We start from the raw sequence: 20,365 nt of genomic DNA on the forward strand, positions 1-20,365 counted from the left end.
TTTTGAGACAGAGTTTTGCTGTATCTCCCAGGCTGGCGTGCAGTGGCATGATCTTGGTTCACTGCAACCTCCACCTTCTGAGTTCAAGCAATTCTCATGCCGCAACCTCCCAAGTAACTGGGACTACAGGCACATGCCTGGCTAATTATTATTATTATACTTTAAGTACTATGGTACATGTACACAATGTGCAGGTTTGTTACATATGTATACATGTGCCATGTTGGTGTGCTGCACCCGTTAACTCATTATTTACCTTAGGTATATCTCCTGATGCTATCCCCCTTTCCCCACACCCCACAACAGGCCCCGGTGTGTGATGTTCCCCACCCTGTGTCCAAGTGTTCTCATTGTTCAATTCCCACCTATGAGTGAGAACATGCAGTGTTTGGTTTTCTGTCCTTGCGAGAGTTTGTTCAGAATGATGGTTTCCAGCTTCATCCATGTCCCTACAAAGGACATGAACTCATCCTTTTTTATGGCTGCATAGTATTCCATGGTGTATAGTGTATATGTGCCACATTTTCTTAATCCAGTCTATCATTGATGGATATTTGGGTTGGTTCCAAGTCTTTGCTATTGTGAATAGTGCTGCAATAAACATACACATGCATGTGTCTTTATAGCAGCATGATTTATAGTCCTTTGGGTATATGCCCATGTATTATTTTTTAGTAGAGAGATGGGGTTTCACCATGTTGGCAGGCTGATCTTGAACTCCTGGTCTCAAGTGATCCACCCACCTCGGCCTCCCAGAGTGCTGGGATTACAGACGTGAGCCACTGCACCCGGCCTTTTCCTCATCTTTGATGTAGACACTTCCAGCTATAAAATTCCCTCTTAGTACTGCTTTTAGTGTATCACATAGGTTTTGATATGTTGTGTTTCCATTATCATTTGTTTCAAGAAATTTTTCAATTTCCTTCTTAATTTCTTCTTTAACCTACTGGTCATTCAGAAGCATATTATTTAATTTCTATGTATTTGTACAGGTTCCAAAATTCCTCTTATTAATTTTTAGTTTTACTTCATTATGGTCAAAGAATATACTTGATATTACTTCAGAACTTTTGCATGTTTTATGACTTGTTTTGTGACCTAAATACGGACTATTCTTGAGAATGATCCATGTGCTGAGGAAAAGAATGTGTATTCTGTAGCTCCTGGATGAAATGTTCTGTAAATATCTATTAGATACATTTGGTCTATAGTGCAGATTAAGTCTGATGTTTCTTTGTTGATTTTCTGTCTGGCAAACTGTCCCGTGCTGAATGTGGGGTGTTGAAGTCTCTAGCTATTATTGTACTGTGGTCTATCTCCTTATCTATAATAATATTTGCTTTATATATCTATGTGCTCCAGTGTTGAGTTCATATATATTTAAAATTATTATATTCTCTTGCTGAATTTACCTTATTATCATTATATAGTGACTTTCTTTGTGTCTTATAGTTTTTTTCTTGAAATCCATTGTGTCTGATATAAGTATAGTGACTCTTGTTGTTTTGTTTTTTTTTGGAGGGGGAGGTGGGTTTCCATTGACATGTAGTATCTTTCTCCATCCCTTTGTTTTTAGCCTATGTGTGTCTTTATAGGTAAAGTGTTTCTTGTAGGCAACAGATCAATCAGTCCTTTTTTTTTTTTTTTTTTAATCCATTCAGCCAGTCTGTGTCTTTTGATTTGAGAGTTTAGTCCATTTACATTCATTGGTATTATTGGTAAGTATGGACTTCTGCCCTTTTGTTATTTGTTTTCTAGTTGTTTTGTGGTCTTCTATTCCTTCTTTCTTTCTTTTTCATCTTCCTCTAGCAAAGGTTATTTTCTCTGATGATATGGTTTAGTTTTTTGCATTTTATTTTGCATGTATCCATTGTATATTTTTTGGTTTAAGGTTATTATGAGGCTTGCAAATATTATAATCCATTATTTTAACATAATAACAGCACTATTTGCATAAACAAGGAAACAAGCAAACAGAAAACTAATAAGAACTCTATGTCTTAACTTCATACCCCACTTTTAATCATTTTGTTGTTTCTGTTTTATCTTCTTGTACTGACTATGTCTTGAAAAGTTGTTGTAGTTACTATTTTTGATTGGTTAATCATTTACTCTTCTACTTAGGGTAGGGGTAGTTTACACACCATAGTTAACAGTGTTATAATATTCTGTGTTTTTCTATGTACTTACTATTACCAGGGAGTTTTGTACCCTCAGGTATTACTTATTGTTGATTAACATGGTTTTCTTTCTGATTACAGTACTTCCTTTAGCATTTCTTGCAGGAAAGGTCTAGTGTTGATGAAATGCCTCAGCTTTCGTTCGTCTGGGAATGTCTTTATTTCTCCTTCATGTTTGAAGGATATTTTCCCTGGATATACTATTTTAGGGTAAAAGTTTTTTACCTTCAGCACTTGAAATATGTCATACCTCTCTCTCCTGGCCTGTAAGGTTTCCACTGAAAAGTCTGTTGCCAGACGTATTGCAGCTCCATTTTATGTTATTTGTCTCTTTTCTCTTGCTGCTTTTGTGTATTTATTTTTTGTAGAGATGGGGTCTCACTATGTTATCCAGCTTGTTCTCAAACTCCTGGGCTCCAAAAGCTTCTTAAGCTGATTAACAACTTCAGCAGAGTCTCAGTATACAAAATTAATCTGCAGAAATTGCCAGCATTCCTATACACCAACAATGGATGATCCAAGAGCTAAATCATGAGTGAACTTCCATTCACAATTGACACAAAAAGAATAAAATACCTAAGAATACAGCTAGCAAGGGAAGTAAGGACCTCTTCAAGGAGAACTACAAACCACTGCCCAGAGAAATCGGAGATGACATAAACAGATGGAGAAACATTCCATGCTCATGGATAGGAAGAATTAGTATCATTAAAATGGCAATACTGCCCAAAGCAATTTATAGACTCAATGCTATTGTTATTAAACTACCATTGACATTCTTCACAGAATTATAAAAAAAGTATTTTAAAATTCATATGGAACACACAAGCCTAAATAGCCAAGGTAATCCTAAGCAAAAAGAACAAAGCTGGAGGCATCACACTACCTGACTTCAAGCTATGCTACAGGGCTACAGTATCTAAAACAGCATGGTACTGGTACAAAAACAGACACTTAGACCAATGGAATAGAATAGAGAACCCAGAAATAAAACCGTACACCTACAATCATCTGATCTTCAACAAATCTGACCAAAACAGACTGTGGAGAAAGGATTTCCTATTTAATAAATGGTACTGGAAGAACTGGCTAACTGTATGCAGAAAATTGAAACTGGATTCCTTTCTTATACCATATACAAAAGTCAAGATAGATTAAAGACTTAAATGTAAACCCTAGAACTATAAAACCCTAAAAGGAAACCTGGTCAGTACTATTCAGTACATAGGCATGGGCAAAGATTTCATGATGAAGATGCCAAATACAGTCATGACAAAAGCAAAAATTGACAAATGAGATCTAATTAAACTAAAGAGCTTCTGCACAGCAAAGAAAACTATCAAACAGAGTAAACAGGCATCATACAGAATGGGAGAAAATTTCTGTAATCTATGCGTCTGACAAAGTTCTAATATCCAGCATCTATAAGAAACTTAAACAAATTTACAAGAAAAAAAAAACAAAACTCTGTTAAAAAGTGGGCAAAGGACATGAACAGATACTTCTCAAAAGAAGGCATATGTGCAGCCAACAAACATATTTAAAAAAAGCTCAACATCACTGATTAGAGACATGCAAATCAAAACCACTATGAGATACCATTGCACACCAGTCAGAATTGCTATTATTAAAAATTCAAAAAGTAACAGATACTGGTGAGGTTGTGGAGAAAAAGGAATACTTTTACAGTATTGGTGGGAGTGTATATTAATTCAACCATTATTGAAGAGAATGTGGTGATTTCTCAAAGACCTAGAAGCAGAAATGTCATTTGATGCAGCAGTCCCATTACTGGGTATGTACCCAAAGGAATAGAAATTGTTCTGTTATAAAGACACATGCACATGTATGTTCATTGCAGCACTATTTACAATAACAAAGACATGGAATCCAGTTAAATGCCTGTCAGTGATAGACTGGATAAAGAAAATGTGGTACATATACATCATGGTATACTATGTATCCATAAAAAAGAATGAGATCATGTCCTTTGCAGGGACATGGATGGAACTGGAGGCCATTATCCTTAGCAAAGTAATGCAGGAACAGAAAAACAAATACCACATGTTCTCACTTATAAGTGAGAGCTAAATGATAAGAATACATGGACGCAGCGGGGAGCAACATACACTGGGGCCTGTTGGAGGATAGTGGGTGGGAGGAGGGAGAGAATTAGGGAGAATAGTTAGTGGATTCTGGGCAGTACTTGGGTGACGGGATGAACTGTGCAGCAAACCACCATGGCACGTGTTTACCTATGTAACAAACCTGCATATTGGGCATATGTACCCCTGAAGCTAAAATAAAAGTTGGAAACAAACAAAAACTCCTGGGCTCAAGTGATGCTCTTGCCTTGGTCCCTCAAAGTGCTGGGATTATAGGTGTGAACCGCCATCCTCAGCCTCTTGCTGCTTTTAGGATCCTTTCTTTATCTGTGACCTTTGGGTATTTAATTACTAAATGCTTGAGGTAGTCCTTTTTGGGTTAAATTTGCTTGGTGTTCTGTAACCTTCTTGTACTTGGATATTGATATATTTCTCTAGGTTTGGGAAGTTCCCTGTTACATCCTTTTGAATAAAATTTCTACCCCGTCTTTCTCTACATCTTCTTTAAGCCCAATGACTCTTAGATTTGTCCTTTTGAGGCTGTTTTCTAGATCCTGTAGCCATGCTTAATCCTTTTATATTCTTTTTTCTGTTATCTCCTCTGACTGTATATTTTCAAATAGCCTGTCTTCAAGCTTCAAGCTCACTATTTTTTTCTTCTGCTTGATCATTTCTGCTATTAAAGGACTCTGGTGCAGTATTCAGTATGCCAATTGCCTTTTTTTTTTCTTTGAGATGGAGTCTCACTCCGTCACCCAGACTGGAGTGCAGTGGTGCAATCTTGGCTCACTGGAACTTCCACCTACTGGGTTCAAGCGATTCTCATGCCTCAGTCTCCCAAGTAGCTGGGATTACAGGCACGCACCAACACGCCCGACTAATTTTTTTGTATTTTTAGTAGAGACAGGGTTTCACCATGCTGGCCAGGCTGGTCTCAAACTCCTGGCCTCAAGTGATCCGCCCACCTCGGCCTCCCAAAATGCTGGGATTACAGGCATGAGCCACCGTGCCTGGCCGCCAATTTCATTTTTTGGCTCCAGAATTTCTGCTTGATTTCTTTTAATTATTTCAGTCTCTTTGTTAAATTTAGCTGATATAATTCTGAATTCCTTCTCTGTATTATCTTGAATTTCTTGAGTTTCCTCAACACAGCTATTTTGAACTCTTTGCCTGAAAAGTCACATATGTATGTTTCTCCAGGATTGGTCCCTGGTGCCTTATTTAGTTCATTTGGTGAAATCATGTTTTCCTGGATGGTGTTGATGCTAGTGAGATGTTCTTTGGTATCTGGGCATGGAAGAGTTAGATATTTATTGTTGTCTTCACTATCTGGGCTTATTTTTACCCATCCTTCTTGGGAAGGCTTTCCAGACATGTGAAAGAACTTGGGTGTTGTGATCTAAGCTGTATCTGCGTTAGGGGCACCCCAAGCAGATTCATATAGGTACCACCTTGATGGTCTAAGATCTGGAAGTATTCTCTGGATTACCAGGTAGAGACTCTTGTTCTCTTCCCTTACTTTCTCCTAGATACGTAGCCTCTCTCTTTGTTCAGAGTCACCTAAAGATGGGGGTGGAGTGACACAGCGCCCCTGTGGCCACCCTCACTCTGATTGTGCCGGGTCAGACCTGAAGCCAGCACAGTGCTGGATCTTGCTCGAAGTCTGCTCTAACCACTTCCTAGCTACTGCCTGTTTACTCAAGGCCCTTAGGCTCTACAGTCAGCTGATGGCAAAGCCAGCCAGGCCTGTGTCCTTCCCTTCAGGCCAGGGAGGTCCCCCAGGTCCCAGGTGGGTCTAGGGATACTGTTTGTGAGTCAGGGACTAGGGTCAAAAACCTTAAAAGTCTAGCTGGTGTTCTGTCTGAAGCTGAGCTGCCACTCAAACCACAAGATGCAGTTCTTCCTTTTCCAAAGACAGGGGAGCCTCACTTTTTAGCCGCCACCACCACAGCCCACAAGGCGTACTGCCAGACTACTGTTGATGTTCCCTGAAGGTCCAAGAGTTCTTAAGTCAGCTTGTGGTGAATGCTGCCTGGCCTGGGACTCACCCTTCAGGGCAGTGGGCTCCCCTCTGACCCAGGGCAGGTCCAGAAATGCCATCCAAAAGTCAAGTCCTGGAGTAGGGGACTCCAAGAGCCTGCTTGGTGCTCTGCCTTCCTGTGGCCGTGCTGGCACCTGAATCCAGGAAGTCTCAGAGGCTGACTCAAGGCCCTCAGCATAGGACCTGGGTATCCATGCTGTTTATTCAGGGCCCAAGGGCTCTTCAGTTAGCCGGTGATGAGTACTGCCAGGACTGGATTCTTTTCTTCAAGGCAGCAGGTTCCCTTCTGGCCCAGGGTGTGTGTAGAAATGTTGTCTGGGGCCGGGCACAGTGGCTCACGCCTTTAATCCCAGCACTTTGGGAGGCCGAGGCAGGTGGATCACCTGAGGTCAGGAGTTTGAGACCAGCCTGGCCAATATGGCGAAACCTGTCTCTACTAAAAATACAAAAAATTAGTTGGGCGTGGTGGCGGGCACCTGTAATCCCAGCTACTTAGGAGACTGAGGCAGGAGAATTACTTGAACCCAGGAGGTGGAGGTTGCAGTGAGCCAAGATTGCACCATTGCACTCTAACCTGGGCGACAGAGCAAAACTCTGTCCCTGCCCCCCGCCCCCCACCTACAAATAAAAACAAAAAACAAAACGAAACAAAACAAAAAACAAAGAAATGTTGTCTGGGAGGTAGGGCCTGAACGGGGGCCTAACAACTCTGAACATTACCCTGTCCTGTTGTGGCTGAGCTGATATCCAAGATGTAAGACAAAGCCCTGCCCATTTTTCCCTCTCCTCTTCTTAAACAGAAGGAAAGAGTCTCTTTTGGAGCTCCAGCTGTGTAGCCTGGGGTTAGAAGAGGGGTGATTCCAACACTCACTTGGCTGCCACAACTGGTGTCTCAGTATGTCATGTGAGCCCCATTCCACTGTCTCTGGGCCTAGGTCAGCACTAGGACTTGTCTAAGTGTCACAGTCCTTATAGCCTAAACTGCCTTTCAAGTTCTCTGAGAGACACAGAGTGCTGTAGGCCTTGGTGGCAAGGTCCAAGCTCAAGTTCAAAGTGCTGGGATAGGTGATTCCCTTCTGACTAGGGCTGATTTAAATGTTCCATCTGTGTGGGTGGGCATCAGCTGAGTTTGGTCTGATTTTTCTTTCTGCTCTAACAGGACAGCACTGAGTTTAGTGCATCACAGTTGCTGTGTTCTCTCTCCCCCAATGCCCAGAGATGCTCTCTGCAACATGCTGCTGCTGTAGGAGATGAGGGCGGTGGGGGTAGCATCGGGGGTTCAAAACTATCTCTTTAGTGCCTCTTTCAGCAATATGAAGATAAAACCAGGTATTGAGAGCTCACCTAATTTTTGGTTCTTATGAAGGTGTTTTTTCTGTGTAGATAGTTGTTAAATTGGTGTCTTTGAAGAGGGTAGCGGGTAGGATGATCGGTGGAGCCTTCTATTCCATTATCTTAGTTGGCCTTGGGTCAATATATAAATATATATTTATGTACAAGCATGCAAACGTGTCTAAGCTGTATTGTTCAGTGCAGAATATTAAGTTGCAGAACAATATAAATAGTTTAATGACCCCTAGATATTAAAGTGTGTTTTTATATATATGTATATATTTTATTGATATGCAGAAATAGTCCCAGAATCATCCACATCACTTTCAACCATTGTTAGCTATGGTAAAGGGAGAAGAGTTTGGAGGGAGGAAGTAATAAGGCTAAGTACAGCTCTGTAAGAATGTATTGAAGTTGACATTGGTATATTTTAACAGTGGATAAAGTGGCCAAGTGCAGTGGCTCACACCTATAATCCCAGCACTTTGGAAGACTGAGGTAGGTGTATTGCTTTGAGCCCAGGAGTTCGAGACCAGCCTGAGCAACATAGTGAGACCTCTTTTCTACAGTAAATAAAAAAATTAGCCTGGCACACAGCTGTCGTTCCAACTACTCGGGAGGCTGAGGTGGGAGGATTGCTTGAGTCCAGGATGTTGATCATGCCATGATAGACCATGTGACCATGATCACACCATTGCACTGCAACCTGGGTGACAGAGCAAGACCCTGTCTCAAAAAAAAAAAGGAAAATTGAATACAATAATAAATGTATATTGCAGAATATTTGGAAAACTTAGGAGACAGAAAGGAAAATGTAGCAGTAATTTTATCACTTAAAGATGACTGTTGTCATTCTATTTTGTATCCTTCTGGTTGGCTTTCAACTTATTCCAATATTACTGTATGACTATAAAGGAACACTTAAAAGAGGTCCCCAACCTTTTGGAACCCCAGACTGGTTTCATGGAAGACGATTTTCCACAGACAGGGGTGGGCGGGTGGGGGGTGGGTGGTAGGTGGTTTCGGGATGAAATCATTTCACCTCAGATCATCAGGCATTAGATTCTCATAAGGAGCACACAACCTAGATCCTTCACATGCACAGTTTACCATAAGGTTCACATTCCTGTGAGAATCTAATGCTTTGACTGATCTGACAGGAGGAGGAGGCAGAGCTCAGGCAGTAATGCTCACTTGCCCACCGCTCACCTCCTGCTGTGCGCTGGGTTCTTGTAACCAATCCGTGGCCCTGGGGTGGGGGATCCATGGTATATATGGTACCTGTTTCATTTGGCATTCTAAGTTGTGCTCCATTGAACATTGTCTTACGTAAATGATTGTGCACATCTAACCATTTCTAAAGATAAATTTTCAGAAGTGGGTTTATGGGAAGAGAAATACCAGAATGTTTTAAAGGCTTTTGTATATAATGCCAAAGTGCCTTCCAGAAAAGTTCCTGTCCACATCTACCAGTAGTATTTCAAAGTGTCTCTCTTACTACATACTGCCAGGATCAGATATTCGATTAATCTTTGTAAATTTGACAGATCAAAAAGACTTTATTTGTATTTTAATTTATATTTCTTTACTAGTAACATTGAGAGAGAGAGAGAGAGTGTGTGTGTGTATGTGTGTGTGTATATGTATATGTATGTATATACATACATATATATATATGTTTTTGATCCAAGCCTAATATATATTTATTAAGCCTGGGACAAAAACTGTAGTGAACCAAATTTAATAAAGCTTGGGCATAAATTGAAGGAAGGTCCAGTAATATACTGAGGCTGTTTTCAATAAAAACAGCAGAACACATATATTCAAATTAATGCTTGTCCCTTCAAAATACTGATTAAAATAAACTCCATTGATGACACCTTTGCTCAAGACATTTTAGGATCTTGGTTTTGGTCTGACTTCTGAAGCACCTTTGGTTTCTTTAGGATTTCCCTAGTGGTGGCATGACTCCAACTTTTGCCGATGGGCTCAGAATTTGAAAGTTTAAGAAATAAGATAACCCAAACTTAATAATGCCATTTTTTCCTTTCATTTTATGAAGGGATAACTATTGGCCTGGTGTGCTGGCCCATGTATGTAATCCTAGCAGTTTGGGATGCTAAGGTGGGGTGATCACTTGATGTCAGGAGTTCAAGACCAGTCTGGGCAATGTAGTGAGACCCCCATCTCCACATAAAAAGGAGGGAGGATAACTATAAAGAAATTATTTCTTTTTTAAAAAATGACTTATAAACTGGCTCTGAAGGTGGTTTGTTTATGCAGAAACATTTGCAGAATATCCCTTTGGGTGTTAGGTGCTATGTTGGGCTCTGGGCTTACAATTACGGAAATTTTATACTCTCCGCTCTCCGGTCTTTTTGGAGAGGTAATGCCCACGTTGAGCACTGAAGGACAAGTAGGGGGATATAAATCCAGATAAGAAGGAGTCAGTCGGATGGAGTGTGGTGAAGGATGTTCAGACAGGGTAACACACATGCAAAAGAGGGAAGGCAGGACACAGCATATGCATCCAACATTTGGTAGGGCGAGGCCCCACATGGGAGAGTGAGAGGTTAGGGATCAAGGAAGTAGGCACCGGATCATGAAGGGTCTTGCTAAGACTTTATTCTGAAAGCTTCAGGGAACCTTTTAAGGATTTCTAGTGGAGTTGTTTCATGATCAGATCTGAACTTAGAAAAACTGACATCTTATTTTTGGAGGATGCATAAGGGTAGGGCAGAAGTGAGGAAAAGAATTGAGAGACCAGTAATCCAGGCAGCAAGAGGTCTGAGCCTGAGTTCAGTGGCCAGGGCAGGTAGAGAAGTAGACAGCAGGACAGCATCATTAAGGAGACTTGGATTGTATGTGGAGGGCAAAGCAGAGGGAGGGGTCTGAGTGGTCGGGGCCAAATTTTGGGGGAAAGTGGATGATGCTGAGGTGAGTCACGAAGATAGACAATGTGGAGCCAGGGGCAAAAGCGTGATGAAGGAGATGCTTAGGTTTGGTCATGCTGAATTTGAAATGGCTCTGGGACATTTAAGAAGAGATGTCATGTAAACAGTTGGATCCAGAGCCTAGGATGTAGACAAAGTCTGGGGACATAGATTTGGGAGCTATGAACACATTCCCCAAGAGAAGTCACAAAAATGAGCCAAGCAGCAGGAGCCTGATACGGTGCTTGCATTTCACTCTGATATGCCCTGTTCATATGCCCTTTCAGGGTATTGCATTTTCAGGTTGCCCCTGTCTCACACCTAGATATTTTGGCTCTCAGCTTTGATCTGATATAGCTATCAATCCCTGCATCAGTGAACTCACAGGCCATAGCTAAAGATATGCTGTCATTGAAGACATATTTGTCCTCCAAATCTCAAAACCAAGTGAGCAATTAGAAATTGTTTAAGTGCCCATCAATAGGAAATAGAATAAATATATTGTGGAAAGTCCATATAATTATTATAGCATAAATTGGATCATATCATTTCCCCCACTGAAAGCCTGCTGGTGACTTTTTTTTGTACCTAGAATACAATCCAGACAGCTTAAGACCTTGCATGATCTGACCTTGGCCTGTTTTGGCTTCATCCCATGCCACCTTCCTTCATGCCAGGATCTTCTTTGACTCACTCAAACAGTCACACACTTTCTCATCTGGTCCTTTACTCATGGTGTCCCCTCTCTGTGAACTATCTTATCATTTAGTAGTAACTACTTGTCCTTCAGCTTGCAGCTTAAATGACCTCTCAGGAGAGGGTCCCTTGGATCCCTCCCCACTTGCCACTCCCCTACTCCTCTGTGTTTTTACTTTATCTCAGTCTATGACTTTTTTTTCTTTTTTCTTTTTTTGCCTTTTTTCTGCCCTTCCGTGAGGTTAGGGATTGTGTGTATTATAACACTAGTACCTGAAACATATAGTAGGTACTAAATAAACTTTTTTTTTTTTTCAATGAATGATATTTTAGCAGGGGAAATATTTTTGTCTTAATTTAAGCTGCTGTAACAGAGTACCATAAACTGGGTGGTTTAAGGAACAGGTATTTATTGCTCACAGTTCTGGAGGCTGGGCAGTCCAAGATCAAGGTATAGGCAGATCCAGTGCTTGCCAAAGGCTGGTTTCCTGGTTTGCAGATGGCTACCTTCTCCCTGTATCCTCACATGGTGGGGAGAGAGTGGAGAGAAGAAAGCTATTCTGTCTCATCTTATAAGGGCACTAATGCCATTCATGAGGACTCCACTCTCACGACCTAATTACCTCCAAAGGCTCTGCCTCCTAATATTATCACATTGGAGGTTAGGATTTCAACATGAATTTGGGGGAGACACAAACATTTAGTCTGTAATAATTGATAAGTGAAAAAAAAAGACATACAGCATAGAATAATCATATCCAAAATGAAAGAAAATTTCTCTACATATATGTGTGTATTTATATGTTCATATAAACATAGGAAAAAAAGAGAAAGTATATGGCCCAGTCTGTTTCCAACTACATCTGTTCAGTGGGAGTAGGTCAGGACCTTTTATGGCCTATTTTATTTTCTTCTGTGTTATAATAATCATTTATTTATTTCTATAGTGGGCATGTTTGTATTTTGTAACTATATTTTATAGTGGGCATTACCTAACAAAGGAGAAATATTAAAATAAATCCAATTAAAATGTCCACTCCTTTTAACAATCACGTTTGTTTTATGGCCAATGACTCTTTTATGGGCATTTTTTTTTTTTTTTCATATTTTCCAGTTAATGAGAAATTTGAGACGCAAAATTCGTTTTGATTTAGACCAGTGAGTGAAGATTAGGTACTCACTAAACAACTGTGAAAGTCCTTTGTAGATAATTTTGCTTTGTAGATAATTTAGTGCTTCCAGTGAAACTGAAATGTAACTGACGGCCTTAGCTTGGCTATTTTTGAAGAATCCTTGACTGTTGGGCTCCCCTGCAACACTTCCCTCTTCAGCACTCCGTTTACTGGCCACATGCTTTACATAGCACTCTGCTTAGATTTTGCCTTTGAGGATGGCCATCTCCTTTCAGCTGCTCTGATTTGGAAGAGGGGCAAGGAGTACAGCTTTCCCTAAGATAGGGCGACCTTTTTTTCCCTTCTGTCTTCACATCCTAATCACACCACTTCTAACTGGATACGAATGTCTTAACTGTGAAAAACTGTGAGTTCTCTGTCAGAAATGAGTCTCTAGGGCTTCCCAAGTGTTAATTATTTCCTGTGAGAGTTCTGGTTTGAAAGTGAGGTTTCTCTCCTTGACCTTTAACCCTCATTACTCTTCTGTGTTCCCAGTTGGTTCGACTGTGCAATGAGGGCGCCCGGAAGATGGAAAGGACTGAGATGATGTACACAATTAACTCCCAGCTGGAATTTAAAATTAAGGTATTCTCGTACCTTGTTCATTACTGTTCTTGCCTAAGTTTTCTCTAAATAGAGAGAGACAGTTGAGGGCAACAAAGTAGATAGGAATTTGCTTTTCAAAGAAGGGTCATAAATTGATAAGAGATGCTTCAGGCAATTTGGTTTTGCTTGTACCAGAGTGACCATTCTCCAGGCCTTGAAGCCAGGCATTATCTAAGAAGACTTTTTTTTTTTCCAGGAAGACACCAAGCTTAGGGGAATAAACAAAATAATAGAATAGGGTAGTTAAAATAATAGAATTTTAGAATTGAAAGGAGATTCCTTCATTATTCTCAAAATGTTTTGAAAAACAGTAATATTCCATGAGCTGGACCAGTGTTCTCCTAAATTAAATAAGGGCACTCCTTTTTTCGTTTGCAAAACAGATCGTTAATAGATAATTTTTTTCAAGATTGTTTTTCTCCCATAATTTTTTTGAATATGTCCTGCTTGTTATTCCTTGTCTGATACTGCTCTGGAGCAGATGACAAGATGAACAAAGAGGAAGAAAATGACAGTTAATGGCAAATCTAGGTCATGGCCATTCTTTTGTTGGCTCACCGGCTGAGTTTTTAATGGGAAGTGAGTGCTCACAAGTGTGACTCTATTTAGTTTTATAACTTGTAAATGTCATTAAACCATTTTAAATGACTGGTCATATTTTTCCCTAGTAAAAGTGTTTCTATTTCGTGCACTCAAATTATAGTGATCAGCATTTCATGGTATTCTGTGAAGAGCAGATTCTCTGCCATGTCATGTAGTTTGAGGATTACTGCATGCTTGCTTTGGCAGCATATATACTAAAATTGAGGATCACTGATACAGTACAGCTACACCCTTTTGTTTTAAGAATGAGGAAAAGAAAGCCAGAGAATAATTGTCTGCAGAGTTACTTGGCTAGTGGTGATAAAATCAGGACTAAGGTCCAGACGTCCTGACTTGCAGGTCAGTGTAAACTCTTCTGCTGTAACATTCTGACTGTAATGGTTTAGATGCAGAAACACAAACTGTAAAAGGGAAGAAGATGGGTATTTACCAAAAACCAGACACACACGCACACACATGCATGCATGCACACTTTAAATAGTTTTGATATTCTTGTACAGAAATTTACAGCAATTAAAAAACCCATCTTTCTCCCAGTTCTCAATATCTCGTTCTCTCTAATTTGTTTCTAAATATTTTGGAAAATATATCTGACAACAAGTTTGTTTTTTGTTTTTTAATTTCCTCCTTTTGAAAGATGAAAAAAATCCCTAACCATTTTTCTTTTCCCTTCTTCACTGAAACTCAATTGGTATAAGATTACTTGAGGAAACTCTGTCCAGGCCGGGCAAGGTGGCTCATGCCTGTAATCCCAGCACTTTGGGAGGCCGAGGTAGGGATCAGCTGGGGTCAGGAGTTAGAGACCAGCCTGACCAACATAATGAAACCCTGTCTCTACTAAAAATACAAAAATTAGTTGGGTGTAGTGGCGGGCACCTGTAATCCCAGCTATTTGGGAAGCAGAGGCAGGAGAATCGCTTGAACCCTGGAGGCAGAGATTGCAATGTGTCGATATCTCACCACTGCACTCCAGCCTGGGCAACAGAGCAAGACTCTCAAAAAAACAAAAACAAAAAAAAAAAAAACCTCGGTCCAGAACCCAAAATTAATTTGCAATTGAAAAATGCTAACCCCAAGGATCATTAAAAGTAAGTGATTAACATCAATTGAGTTCATGAGTTTTGGTTGGTTGTTTTCTTTTTCATTCAATGATTAAAATACTTGCAAGCCTAAAGTATGGATTTGCAGTGGAGCACCTAATTTAGAACACTTAGAATTACTAATTAGTACTAATTGGAAATACTCATAAAATCTTAGGACCTTATAATACTATATGAATAACAGTGGACATTCCTATTTAATTTATTTTAATGATGATAAAATAGAGGTTCAGTGAGGTTAAATGATTTATCCAAGTACGTGGCAAGTATTGTAAGAATACAACAGATTTACTGAGCATCTTCCATGTGGAAGGCAGTAGATAAACAAAAACATGGTCATCCCTCCCCTCATAGTCTAGTAGAAGACTGCTGAAAATCAAAAGAGTCAGCAAAGTCTACAGCTGTCACAGTAGCTAGAAGACTATGGAAAGTACTGGAAATGGAAAGGAGATAGACAGCTGTAAGAGCAAGAGACAGGCTAGGGGGCTTGGAGCAGTCTGGCAAGGCTTCATGCCAGAGGTGTGTTTGACCTGAATCTTGAAAGGTGAGTTAGGAAGGGTCTCAGAGCAGAAACAAATGCACAGTTTCCCCTGCTGTGGCCCAGGAATTGTAAGCAATTCAGGAATTGTAGGTAGACTTGGGGTGCAAGAGGAGCAGGGCGGAGCTGCGGTAGCAGGCAAACACTCATATGGACAGCCCTCTGCACCAAGAGGAAGAGCTGAGTGAGGTCATTTGGGAGCCACTAAAAAGTTCTAATTAGGGAAGTGACACAATCAGATGTGTGTTTAGTACAGACAACTTCAGCAGTGGGGAAAGCCTTTTCCAACTTACTCCAAATCCAGAAGTCATTAAAAGAAAAAAGTCCAAATTTATCTATATAACTTTTTACAAATGTTCTCTATAGAGGGAAAACGACTATGAAAATAGTGAAAAGGCAAATAGCAAACTGGAGACAAAAATAGTTGCAACTCACATATAGACAAAGGGTAAATATCCCCAATGTATAAAATCAAAGTGATAAGAGAAGACCCACTAGTGTACAAGCCAAGGAGCACCAAAGATTGCCAGCAAACTACCAGAAGCTGGGGGAGAGACCTGGAACAGATTATTCTCTAGCACCTTCTGAGAGCCTGGCCTTGCTGACACTTTCATCTTAGCCTGTCTTCCAAAACTGTGAGACATAAATTCCTGTTGTGTAAAACAAAGAAAAAAAAATACCACTAGAAAGTTGCAAATTAGAAAACTGCTACCAGAAAAGGAAACCCAAATGATGATTAAAGTTTTTGAAGAAGCTTTATTTCACTCAGAAGAAAATTGCTGTTTGAAGACTAGCAAATAAAGATAATGAACTTCACCTTTTAGATTTATAAATAATTCAAAAGTTTGGTAACACATTTTATTGATGGAATTGGAGAGAAAGGCATTTTTATATGTTGCCAGTGGGAAAGATTGTTGCACTCCAATGGTGTGCAATTTGGCAATAACTATCAAAATTACAAATGCAAGTGACTACAACTCAGCAATTTTACTTCTAAGAATTTATTCTGCAGATGTACTCATGAATGTATAAAATTACACACACACTGAGCTATTAGTATAGTGTTGTTTGTAATAGTGAAAGATGAGGAGAAAACACCTAAATATCAAAGAGGATTGATTAAATAAATTATAGTATACCCAAATGTGATACCACTCAAAAGAATAAAGGAGAATTTTAGATACCTATATGGAAAGCTTTCTTATACATTATTAAATGAAAAAAGTAAGGTTTAGATATAAAAAAATACAATTTGCTTTTGCAGATGAAATCTTTGGACAGATGCAGATGAAACTAGTTATTGGTCATTACCTGTGAGGGGCAGTGGTCAGGAAGTGGGCCTTGTCGGGTTGACTGGGTGGAGAGCCACCCACTCACTCAGATAGGAAATTCAGGAGGAGGAACAAGTTTCAGGGGAAGGTAATGAGTTCTATTTTGGCCATATTTGTTTTATGGTATGGCCATAGGTGCTACTACTGTGAGAATATTGGTTGCAAATTTACTAAGTAATGCCATTTTCACATTTATCTGATTTAATTCTCACATGAACCCTGTAAAGTACCCTATTATTAACTTCATTTTATAGATGAAGAACCTGAAGCTAGAGAGATTAAATACTTTGCTCAAGGTTATACACGAAGACATTATAAAGTCTAGATTCAAATCTTTGACTCCGGAGTCCACATTCTCAACAATGACTGTATAATAATGTGGATATTTTTCTAATTTGGAGGAAAGTAAATTTTGTAGGGCATGTGTGTGTGTTTCATTTTCATTTCACACATGTTTTTCATTTTTAATTTTGCTTGTGATTTCCTGGAAGACTGTCAAGTGCTAAACTGCAGTAATATGAGAGGAGGTGGAAAGCATCGCTGGATTGGCACTTTGGAAGCTAGTATAAAGTTAGAGCACAGGCTCCAGAGCTGACCTGCCTGAGTTGCAGTAGTGTACTAGCTGTATAACCTTGGGCATCACTTACATTTTCATGTCTTGGTTTTCTGAACCCGAAAATAAAGCTGATGATAGTACTTTTCCTCATGGAATGATTTTGAAAATTAAATTATTTAAGAGATATAAAGGATTGAAACAGACCTGATTTGTAGTACACAAGCAGAAAACATTATTGAGATGTTTTATTAGAATATTTAAATAGATGTGGATGCATTGAAGAGTGAATGGGATGTGAAGCATTTGAAGCAAATTAGACTTTTCATTCCAGAAGCTTGACTATCAAGAGGATAGGGCAGTGATGATAACTAGAGGATACACAAAGTCAAGAGACCATTTTTAGTGATAGTCTTCAGGATAGTTTGCAGAAAGGGAGCCAGGAGGGAGAGAATACTAATGAGAGGGGAATAAATCAAGGGAATAAGGCCTTAGAGCTGAAAGCAGGGTGTTGAAGACAGGAGAGCTTATCCTCTGAGGTGGGAGGAAAGAAAATGATGGTTGTAGAGAAAAAGCTGGTCGCTCAACCAAGAAGATCAAAAACCAGAGATTAGTTTGTGTCTCAAATCTAGTGTTTTTTCTCCACTAGAGAACAGCTTCCTTTAAAAGTTGCCTCTACAGAGTTGGGAAGATTTTTTTTTTTTTTTTTTTGTCTTGCGATGGAACGTTTGATCTTATGAATAAGCACATGGAGAAGTTGAGGTTTCTCAGGCTGCATTAGTAGACATACACTCAGTGTGATTGAGTGGAGTGGTGGGATGTTAGTTGACAGAAGGCTTTGCTGGTTGCCATTTGGGGGCCTTGCTAATGGCACCGCAGTGGAAATACAAGAAAAATCTTTGTGTAATAGCGGACAGTTTGGTAATTTCCCAAAAATCTAAACATAAGAGTTACTACTATATGACCCAGCAGTTCCACTCCTAGGTATATACCCAAGAGAACTGAAAAGAGATGTTCAAAAGCATATACACGAATCTTCATGGCAGCATTATTCATAATAGCCAAAAAAGTGGAAATAGCTCAAATCAGTGGAAGAATTGATAAACAAAATGTGATATAGGTATATAGTAAAATATTTAGGCACAGAAAGGAATAAAGTTCTGATATTTACTATGTGGATGAACCTTGGAAATATGCTAGGTGAGAGAAACCAAATTCAAAGATCACATGTTGTATAATTCCATTTATATGACACGTCAAGTATAGACAAATCCATAGAGTTAGAAAGTAGATTAGTGGTTGCCAGATACTTGGGGGAGGAAGAGTAGGGGATGACTGCTCAGTGAATATGGGGTTTCCTTTTGAGGTAATGAAAATGTTCTGGAATTACATGATGGTGATTATTGAACAACACTGTGAACATACTAGAAACCACTGTATTCTATACCCTCTGAAGTGGTGAAATGGTCAGTTTCATGTTATGTAAATTTTATCTCAACGTAAAAAAAAAAATATTTGCTGTTCAGCAGCTCTTTCTTTTCTTGCTGCCCCATAAAATTAGTTACATTTTATGCCAAGGCTCGTTTTATAGGATGCTACGTAATAGAAAAAAAGAATGAAAAGTCTGTGCTCTGTAGGAATTACATCCGTACTGTTTAGGATATATCTTTGTTCGTGAATTTCTTCTCTAGTTTCTGGTTCACACCTTGATTCTAGTCTCAGCACTTCCTTACTAGGGGAATTCACTCATGCTCACTTTGGGCTGTTCTGATTTCCTTTATTTTGATCATTTTAATGTCTCTTCTTTAACTGAACCTATCTGAATGAGTTCAGTCTTCTAACAATAAGTTTGAAACATAAACTATATATAATATTGGATTTTTGTTTTCAAAAGAAACATAGATGTATTGAAAACTATTGTCAATTTTAGGTGTTTGTAGGTAGAAATTTAGTTTTGCCCCCAGTGGAGTATGAGGACTCCATAAAAACTAATCTGCTTTAAAACAATAAAACAATTGAAAATCTCTATTTCTCCACCCCCTAAATCAGAACAGTCACAGGGCAGCATGTACACTGAAACTTAACCAGAATACTGTCCTTGGTTCATCTTGTAGGGTTACACGCAATAGCAAGATAGTCCTGTGTTTCCTGTAATTACGGCCCTTCAGCCGGACCTACCCTGACACAAGGTGACCTCTTGTATGTGCTGCCTAGTCTGCCGGAGTTATCTAAGCAATCTGTTGACCTTTAAGGTCTCAGCTGTCTCTGTAGGGTAATTGTCTGTTTTCGAGATTTTGGGGGTTGGGAACTTCATGAACTCCCTTAGCAGCCAGTTTTGAAAAGTTTGGGGTTAGCCATAATCTTTATCTTCATTTTTTGGACCTTCAGGAAAATAGTATATAAATGATAAGCAATCTTCTTATAAAAGCTCTTTATAAAGTTTAAAATAAATATGAAATCCTTTCTTAGACTTCTCATTTCCTCTCTAATATCCTCAATTTCCTTTAGCTATTTATAATTATTATTTCCTGAAAAGGGTGATGTTTGATTGCACCACATTTCTGCATTATATTTTGTGTCCAAGAACTTTTGCTTATTTTATGGATGTAGTCTTTTAAATCAGATTTTTGGCAGTAAACATTTCTGGTAACTTAACAACAAAAAAAAAGCTTTCAAGGGTTTCAAGGGTAAGGATTGTTCTGTAGTTTTGAGAGTTTTCCAGTTGGCTTGTTCAAGACAATAAAGAAAATAAAAAAGCAGTATGCTAATTTTTTGGATACAGCCTTTTCTATGATATAATTATGATGGATTATTTTGGAAGAACTTCATTTTCACAGCCAGAAAGTAGTATGATGCTTTCAGGGACAGGCTTCCGTGAAGAAAGCTACCATGATCTTAAGAACAGGTGTTCTCAAGAATATGGCTAAATAGGTAATTTGTAGGCAAAAAAATAAACATGTAGGTTTTGTTTCTCTTGAAAGAAACCTTTTTAGTTCATAAAGTCAATGTAGACTTTTATATTTGTCTCATTAACCTACAGTTGTGTTTTTCTGTATGTTTAGATTCTGATTTGAGATATTTAAAATAACTAGTTGATTCTGATAGATTTTATTACTAGGCTTTTCAATTTTAAGTAACTCCTTACTTTCTTTTTCAGTTGAGAGTTAATAGAAGG

General features: G+C 39.1%; 1 protein-coding gene across 1 annotated transcript in view; it reads left to right on the forward strand.

Moving 5' to 3' along the window:
- The window catches only part of ARHGEF26 (Rho guanine nucleotide exchange factor 26), a 141,094-nt gene that overhangs the window by 87,387 nt on the left and 33,342 nt on the right, over positions 1 to 20,365 (forward strand). The window contains exon 10 of the mRNA XM_017880260.1: positions 12,955 to 13,044. Coding sequence (XP_017735749.1) covers positions 12,955 to 13,044 — 90 coding nt within the window. The remainder of the gene's footprint in view (positions 1 to 12,954; positions 13,045 to 20,365) is intronic.

The sequence above is a fragment of the Rhinopithecus bieti genome, unplaced genomic scaffold (assembly GCF_001698545.2).
Source record: "Rhinopithecus bieti isolate Rb0 unplaced genomic scaffold, ASM169854v2 scaffold_12013, whole genome shotgun sequence".
Taxonomy (NCBI): domain Eukaryota; kingdom Metazoa; phylum Chordata; class Mammalia; order Primates; family Cercopithecidae; genus Rhinopithecus; species Rhinopithecus bieti.